Below are 8659 nucleotides of genomic sequence, written 5' to 3'. Positions count from 1 at the left end.
ATATTTCTTCACATCTAGGAAAAAAGATTCTGTCATCTAAGCTGGCTCTGAAAATTCCTTCTTTCAAAGGAATAAACCGGTAAGGGCAATTCTGGTAGCATATACACTTAACATGCCAGATATTCCCATTCATCTTTTGTTACTTTTTTTTTTTTTGATGTTCCTGAGAAAGGAAGCAGCCCCATTTTTCAGGTGGGAAAACTGAGACTGGGAGAAGAGATTAAATCATGCGATGAGGAGGTATCAGCCCATATCTGTATGATTCCAAAAACCATCTTCTTTTTTTTTTTTTTAATATTTTATTGCATTTTTGGTGAAAGTTTACACAGCGAATTAGGTTCCTATTTAACAATATCTATTTTTTTTTTATGCATACTGTTCAGTATATATACTGTTCAGTAACATTGGTTACATTTTCCAACATTGTGTCAACATTCTCATTATTTCTGTTTTGGTTGTTTCGTTTCCATTAATCTAGCTTCCCCACCCCCATCCCCTGATCTTTTCATCTTTGCTTTAGGATATGTGTTGACCTTTGGGGCTCATATAGATGATTTTTTTTTTAAAGGAGCACAGTACTCAAGGGTGATATTGTTTATTTTATGAGCCAATCTGATACTAAGCTAAAAGAGGTAACCTCTGGGAGTGGTTTCAGTTCAAAGTTTAAAGGGTATCTCAGGGCAATAGTCTTATGGGTTCTTCTAGTCTCTACTGGTCAAGGAAGTCTGGACTTTTTTAAAAAATTGAGTTAAATTTGAGATTTTTTATTTGAGCTTTTTTCCACAGTTTTCTCCCATTCCATCCAGGATCAACTATTGTTTCACTAATCTGAACGGTCAATATTGGTAGCCAGGCACCATCTAGTTCTTCTGTTCTCAGAATAGATGAGGCCATGGTTCATGTAGTCCAAAAACCATCTTCTTTATTTGAAACTGTAAAAGGATCCATGCCTTTATTTATTCACGTATGTGCGTATTAATTCATTTAGTCATTTGTGTATTCATTCATATATTTGGGTAATGATTAAGAATGTAGTTTCTGGAGCCAGCCTGCCTGATTCAAATCCTCGTTCTGCCACTTACAGGATGTGTGACTTTGGGCAAGTGACTTCATCTTGCTGTGCCTCAGTTTCCACATCAATGAGGGGCTCCATACTCTGTGCCTTCACCCCATATGTTGGGATGGCTGGGTTCTTTCTAGGGAATGGGCCTCATAATGAAGTTATTACCATCCCCGACAGTAAAGACTTGAGGCATTGAGACTTGTGAACTCTTGGGAGCTGCCTGGGGGAGATGGCAAGAGGTGTTCAAAGCTCCAAGATTTCTCTGAATGTAGGATCTGTGCGGCTGCAAGCCAGTACTTCCCTTCTTTAGGTCTCACTTAAACGGCAAAATGCAGGAGTTGACTTTATCCGGAAGCCACAAATTGGCAGTCCATGGATCAAAAGAGAGCCACTACTGGGGACTAAGGTCTTGGGGAACATCTAGCTCAATTGGCATAACATAGTTTATAAAGAAAATGTTCTACATTCTACTTTGGTGAGTAGTGTCTAGGGTCTTAAAAGCTTGTGAGCAGCCAGCTAGGGTACTCCACTGGTCCCACCCCATTTGGAGCAAGGGAGAACAAAGAAAACCAAAGATACAAGGGAAAGATTAGTCCAAAGGACTAATGAACCATGAACACCACAGCCTTCACCAGACTGAGTCCAGCACAACCCTGTGGTGCCCGGCTCCCACCACTGACTGCTCTGACAGCGATCACAGTAGAGGGTCCTGGACAGAGCTTGAGAAAAATGTAGAACAAAATTCTAACTCACAAAAACAGACCAGACCTACTGGTCTGACAGAGATGAAAGAAACCTGGAGAGTATGTATGGCCCCTGGACACATTTATAGCTCAGTAATGAAGTCTCCCTTGAGGTTCACCCTTCAGCCAAAGTTTAGACAGGCCCATAAAACAAAAATGAGACTAAATGGGTACACCAGCCCAGGGGCAAAGACAAGAAGGCAGGAGAGGGTAAGAAAGCTGGTAATGGGGAACCCAAGGTCGAGAACGGGAGAGTGTTGAGATGTCATGGGATTAGCAACCAATGTCACAAAACAATATGTGTAGTAATTGTTTAATGAGCAACTAGTTTGCTCTGTAAACCTTCATCTAAAGTACAATTTAAAAAAAGCCCTATCAGAGAATTTCAACAAAAAAGAGAGAGAGAAACAGCCACTAGCAAGGTCCCTGGGTGGCACAAATGGTTTGTGCTCAACTGCTAACCTAAAGGTTGGTGGTTCAAATCCACCCGGTGGCACCTAGGAAGAAAGGCCTGGTGATCTGCTTCCGTAAGGATCACAGCCAAGAAAACCCTGTGGAGCACTTCTATTCCATAACACATGGGGTCATCATGAGTCAGAATGGACTCTCCAGCAACAGGTTTGGTTTAGTTTTTGGTGCTTCTTGAAACAGGGAAAGTGAGGGTCCTCCAAGATAATCAAGAGTTGACTGTACATTTCAAAAATTTGATTAGAATCAGACTTCCATAGAACCCAGTTTCGAAATCCTCTTCTCTCTCTCCATGATCCCCTTATGCCTCTCCATGATTGGAGTCTCCTCTCTCCCTCTCTCTGCTCTTGGACTTCCTGCCTCTCACTTCCAATCTCAAGTCCTCTTCTGTTTTCTCAGCCTCAGTGTCCTCTTGCCTCTCCTCTGACCTCGGTGGGATCAGGCCCCAGTTGTCCCTGCTCCCCATCCTCCCTGAGCCCTCGTCATAAGAGTCAGGATTAGAACTCAGCTCCTCTGTCACCTTGAGTCATCATGAGTCCAGAGGTGCTGGTTGCTTTGGAGAGAAGGGTAGAGGAAAAGGGGGCTGAGTTTTCCCTCCTGAGCCACCTTAGGCCCCTTTGTCCCTCCCTGCCCCCTCCAATGACCTATAAAGCTCAATTAAGTGTTACTAAGCTGAAAAGATCTTCTACAGGATTAGAGGAGACCTGCCCCACACTTGCCTTCCTTGCCCCACCCTTGCCTTCCTTGTCCCCTTCCCTCAACCAGGAAATTGGATGAGCTGGAACAAAGGGAGTTAAAAGCTTGGCCAGCATCTGGTTTGGGGCGGGCAGACAGAAGCAAGAGGACAGGTGGGGCAGCATGACAGGTGGCTGAGGAGCCAAGTGGCCAGTGGACAAAAGGACAAGCAGGTAGGTATATAGAGAGATAGCAGACAGGCTGACACACAGCAGAAACTCTGACATCCACATAGAGGATCCAGCAGACAAAGAGACAAGGTGAGAAGGGGACAGACAGACACAAAGGAGATGACACACGGGGGTGGGGAACGGGAGAGGATGGGCTTCCCTGAAAAGGAGGAAGACAGGGCAGAGGTGGGAGGGACAGGGAAAGAGTGGAAGGTGGGTTGATAGGGAAAACAGCCATCTTCTGAGAACCTTCACCTTTCCTCCAGATCTTGGTGGTAGCCCCACCATGGGGTCCAGCATCTTTTTGCTTCTATGTCTTATCGGTGAGTTCTCCCAGGGGTCTGGGGCTTGGTCCCACAAAGAGACCCTCATCTCCCCATCTCAGCTCTGGGTCCCAGCCTGGTTTTGAAGAGGGGAGGGAAGTCCCTCTGCCTCCAGCCCTTGGGGTCATACTTATCTTTGTCTCTTTATATTTGATCCATCTCTCTTTCTATCTCTGTCATTGTCTCGAATTCCTGTGTCTCTGAATCTATTTCCCTCCTGTCCTTAAGCATCTGCCTCTCTAGCTCTGTTTCTTTCTCCTCTTTTCTGTGTCTGTCTTGGTGTTTCGCTGTGTCATTTTCTGTACAGCACTGAGTCTTTACATCTCCCTGCCTCTGTCTTTCTCTTGCCTATTTTTCTCTCTGCCTAGGGCTTTCTCTTCCTTGTTTCTCTCTCTTCCCTGTTTTCCTGTTGCCTGTTTCTCTATCTTTCTCTCTCTCCATCCTTCTGTGTCTATCCCTGAGCCTTCTTATCTCAAATCCACAATCTCTATGTCCCTGACCCTATCTTTCTGATTTGTCCCCAGGACTCAGTCAGGTGGCCACACTTCAGATTTACAATGGTACCGAGTGTGTCCCTAACTCACAGCCTTGGCAGGTGGGCTTGTTTGAGGGCAACAGCCTGCGCTGTGGTGGTGTCCTCATTGACCGCAGGTGGGTCCTCACAGCTGCTCACTGCAGTGGCAGGTAAGCCTAGTCTGAATCCCTTCCTGGGGTAGTGAAGGGAGCATCTTTGGGGGGGATTGCTAGGATTAAAGTCTCAGGGGAGGGGGATGCCAAGGGGTAAGAAGCTGGCCGTGAAGCAAGAGAGTGTGAGGTTAGACAAGTAGAACTTCCTCAACTGTGGCCTGGGGTGGAGTAGGATGAAATGGAGGGGAGGTAAGAGGAGGGCCTTGGGATCTTCCCACCCATCCTCTCCCATTTCTTCACACCTCACTTCTTTCCTAAATGGCAACAATCACCAGCTCCAGCCATTCCCTGACCCAGTCTGGGCCCTGGACCCATATCTGACTCAAACTCCTTGTGCAACCTCAAAGACTAAGTCTGGTACCTCTCTGGGCCTCAGTGGTCCCATCTGTAAAATGAAGGGCTTGGGCTTTCCAGGTCTGTGCTCTGGATTTTTAGATGCAAGGAAACAGAGACTCAGGGATGGGACAGAGAGAGCCCATTCATTATTCACCCATTCATTTATTCAACTGTTTACAACACTTTCTCTGTGTCAGACAGTCTTCTAGGTTCTGGGAATCCAGCAGGGAACAAGACAAACAGGTGTCCCTACCTTTGTGGAACTCACAGTTAATAGAATCAGAGAGAGACGCAGGTGTACGCATGGGAATCAATACACAGGAGAAATGCGGTGAACACCCAAAATGGGAAGGCAGAGACTGAGACAGAGAATGAGAGCTTGAAAGAGAGAGACGTTGAGAAAGAGTGAGGAAGAGGAGTAATTGAGACGCAGGGGAGCAGAGAGAGGCAGGAGGGTCTAGGAGTGTGACCAGTGGTGTGGGTGCCTGGATGCCTGCTGAGCCACCACGACCTCCCAGCAGGTACTGGGTGCGCCTGGGAGAGCACAGCCTCAGCCAGCTGGACTGGACAGAGCAGATCCGGCGCAGCGGCTTCTCCGTGACCTACCCCAGCTACCAGGGAGCCATGCAGAACCACGACAACGACCTCCGGCTTCTGCGGCTGGGCATGCCCGTCCGCTTGACCCGCGCCGTCCAGACTCTGCCCCTGCCCAGCAGCTGTGCAACCGCTGATACCAAGTGCCACATCTCAGGCTGGGGCACCACCAACCATCCATGGAGTAAGGAAACCCTGGGGTCAGGGGTCAGGGTGGGCAAACATTTGGGGTGTAAACGAGCAGTCAAGAGTTATGACATCTCAAAGGAAGGGCAGGTAAAGGGTCAGGGTGTGGGGCAAACATCCGGGATCTTGGCTTGGGGTCAGGGATCACGGTGTGTCAGGTGGGTCTTGAGAGTCAAACTGGTTAAGGGATTGGGTATGGAGTCAGAAGTCAGGGGTCATGGATGTGATAAGTTCAGAGTGATGTTAAAACAAACAGACAAAAAAAAACATTGCCATTGAGTCGATTCCAACTCATAGCAACCCTATAGGACAGACTAGAACTGCCTCCATAGGATTTCCAAGGAACAGATGGTAGATTCAAACTGCTAAACTTTTGGTTAGCAGTCAAACTCTTAACCACTGAGCCACCAGGGCTCCAAAGTGATGTCAGGGGTCTTCAAACTGGGGCAAACATGTATATAAATACACGGAAACCCTGGTGGGGTAGCGGTTAAATGCTACAGCTGCTAATCAAATGGTAGGCAGTTCAAATCCAATATATATGTAGTAATCCAGGGAAGTCAAGAAGGGGTCACGGATCATGGGCTCTGGTGTTAGAGGTCATTATAGAGTTATGTTCATGGGATCCAGATGTTGCACTACTATCTGGTCACAGTCTAAGAATGGCAACTAAGATTCAATCAAGGATCACATGTCTGGGATTGGAAGTCATGGGGTTTAGGGTCTGGGGCCAGAGGTTAGGGGTTATGGAGTCTGGGGTCAAATAAACTAGGATCAGAGGTCACTGTGGAGTTGGGGTCAATGAAGTAAAGGCTTAGAGGATATAGAGCTGAGGTTAGAGATTAAGGTGAAGGCAAGAAACATGGGGTTAGGAGAGAGAGAAGACAGGTGGTCAAGCTGGGATGGAAAGAGAATGAGATTGAAGGTCAAAGGTCACAGCACCAGGGATTGGATAAGAAGGCCAGTCTGGATTCACAGTATCTGAGGTTGGAGGACAGGAAGGTCTTGAGTCCTGGCATTTAAAGTCGTAGGTGAAGGTCATGGGAACTGGGCCAGTGAGCAGGGATCAAGGGTCACCACGAAATCAAGTCATAAATATGAAATTTAGAGGTTTTAGGTTTGTGAGCTAGAGGTGACCAGGGGGCTAGCAGTATTGGCTTGGAGCTGGTGGTCAGGAGCTGGGCTTCCTTGTGAGCAGGGGTGTGGCCCCAACATGCAGAGCTTTGGGAGATGCTGCAGCACCCACCTTCCATCCCTAGACCCATTCCCGGACCGGCTTCAGTGCCTCAACCTCTCCATCGTCTCGGATGCTGCCTGCCGTGCAGCGTACCCAGGGAGAATCACAGACAACATGGTGTGTGCCGGCGGCATCCCCGGGGAGGACGCCTGCCAGGTGTGTGAATGCAGGATTCCGGGTCACCCAAGAGAGGAAGTAGAGGACAGGGAAGGGAGAGGGAGAGACTAAAGGCAGGAGGGAAAGAGACAGAGAGCAGGAGGGAGGATAGAGAGGAGAAGGAGTCGGAAAAGGGAATGGAGGGTGGGGGAGAGATGGAATGAGAAGGCAGGAGAGAGCCAGAATAAGGGAGGGAGAGAAGCAGAGGGAGAACCAGGGAACATCGCAGAGAGGGAGGGGGTGGGCAAAGGAAAGAGAGCGAGAGAGCGAACAGAGGAAAGATGGGGATAGTCACAAAAAGAGGGAGAGGAAGAGATAAAGAATGGATGGCAGGACTTTGAACGGTTAGCCAGGACTTGGAACTCAAGCTGGAAACCAGTTGTCTTGGGTTCTGAGTCTTCCCTATACCATCGTCCAGTTGGTGCTAGTCTAGGTGAGGGATGAAGGCAGGAAAGGGAGTCGACGGACCATCTCACTCTCTAATTCTGCATTCTTCCCCTCTTGGGTCCTTCAGAGGAGGTCGCCCCATCCCACTGGCCAGGACCGGACCTACGGTCCTTCAGAGAGAGCCTTCTACCTTTTAAAGTATCCCACCCTCCTCCCCTGGAATTGGTCATTGAATATAATATTGTCTTCACTCATTGGCTAGGGCCCCAGCCGTTATCCTTCAGGGAACCCTTTGCCCTTCTTTGGGACTGGTCCTCGGCGATAGTGTTCTCTTCCTTTACTGGTCAGGGCTCCGGCCTTGTCCTTATAATAATCCTCTGCCCTTTTTTTTTTTTTTTTTTTTTTTATAGGGTGCCGCCCTTCCTCCCTGGGATTGGTCGCTGTAGACAGTATTCTCTTCTCTCATTGGGCAAGGCCCTAGTCATTGCCCTTAAGAGACATCTTGCCTTAATAGAGTCCCACCCTTCTTCCCTGGGATTGGTCGTTAATGTTCTCTCATTGGCCAGAGGTCCAGCTATTGTCCTTCAGACAATCCTCTGTCCGTTGTTATGGTGTTCCAGCTCTCTTTCCTTGGGGTTGAATCCCCTGCAGCTTCTTCTCTATTAGTCACGATTCCTGCCATTGTCCTCAGCGGACCTGTCTGTGTATTTTTCCCCAATGACCAGGCTTGGCGTCACCGTCCTCAAGACCCAGGAATAGGTTAGTGGGTTGGGGGGAGGAAAGCCGGAACAGGATTTGTCCAAGATTGAGGAAGTGCTTCTTTTCCTTCTTCCCTCCAGGGTGACTCTGGGGGCCCCCTGGTATGCGGAGGAGTCCTTCAGGGCCTGGTGTCCTGGGGGTCCGTGAGGCCTTGCGGGAAAAAAGGCATTCCAGGAGTCTACACCAAGATTTGCAAATATGTGGACTGGATTCAGAATATCATAAGGAACAACTGACCTGCTCATTCCACCTCTACCCTCAGGTTGGGGGCCACTCATCAACACCAGTACCTCCTCCATCATCACCCACAGCTCCCACTCTTCTCAGTCTTGGAGGCTTCTTCCCGGAACTCCAACTTCAGTCGGCCCTTCTAAGACCCATGGTTGGGAGGAGGGTGACTATTTGGAATAAATATAACTGGAAGAAGGGTTATGTCTGTCTGTTTGATGTCCCCATGCTGGTTGAAACTGGATGGAGGGTTCATGGTTCCCCTACCTACAAGTGTAAAAATAGAGATCAGAGAGGGTGAGAGTTTTTCCCCAGGATCACACAGGAATGGAATAGAAAAAGTTACTTTTGACAATAAAATCAAGAACCATTTTTTTCTCCAGTCAGCTTGATGAGAACAAGGCCCAGAGTAAAGCTTTTCAAGGGCCCATGAAGGACCTTAAAAGAAAAAAAAAAGTATTGGCTCCTAAACTAAATGAAAACTGCGAAATAAAAACTTATGACTGTTTAATTAAATGTCTATAAAATGTAACATTCTTTCAACTAGCCAACTGCAATTCGACTCTTGTGTAGTTGAACACTCATTA

At 47.9% G+C, this 8659-nt stretch overlaps 1 protein-coding gene across 2 annotated transcripts; it reads left to right on the top strand.

Annotated features, from left to right (window-relative positions):
• The first annotated feature begins 3156 nt into the window (after nt 1-3156).
• On the top strand, nt 3157-8125 carry LOC100667476 (kallikrein-12). Of its 2 annotated transcripts, XM_003406844.3 has the most exons (5): nt 3157-3502; nt 4027-4186; nt 5044-5303; nt 6565-6698; nt 7925-8125. In XM_003406844.3, exons 1-5 carry the CDS (start codon nt 3466-3468, stop codon nt 8078-8080), a joined length of 747 nt encoding a protein of 248 aa, XP_003406892.1. In that variant the 5' UTR covers nt 3157-3465; the 3' UTR covers nt 8081-8125. The 2 variants fall into 2 exon arrangements, with proteins under 2 accessions (XP_003406892.1, XP_064150163.1); XM_064294093.1 differs by lacking the exon at nt 5044-5303 and having other exon boundaries at nt 3157-4186.
• Nucleotides 8126-8659: the final 534 nt, after the last annotated feature.

This window comes from Loxodonta africana, chromosome 11, assembly GCF_030014295.1.
Source record: "Loxodonta africana isolate mLoxAfr1 chromosome 11, mLoxAfr1.hap2, whole genome shotgun sequence".
NCBI lineage: Eukaryota > Metazoa > Chordata > Mammalia > Proboscidea > Elephantidae > Loxodonta > Loxodonta africana.
This window is presented reverse-complemented; position numbering and strand designations above follow the sequence as displayed.

Excerpts from the sequence above, each read along its gene's own strand:
- LOC100667476 (XM_003406844.3), top strand. The coding sequence starts at position 3,466 with ATGGGGTCCAGCATCTTTTTGCTTCTATGTCTTATCG. Across the intron at positions 3,503-4,026 it reads TTTGCTTCTATGTCTTATCG|GACTCAGTCAGGTGGCCACA; the intron begins GTGAGTTCTCCC and ends ATTTGTCCCCAG. Across the intron at positions 4,187-5,043 it reads GCTGCTCACTGCAGTGGCAG|CAGGTACTGGGTGCGCCTGG; the intron begins GTAAGCCTAGTC and ends ACGACCTCCCAG.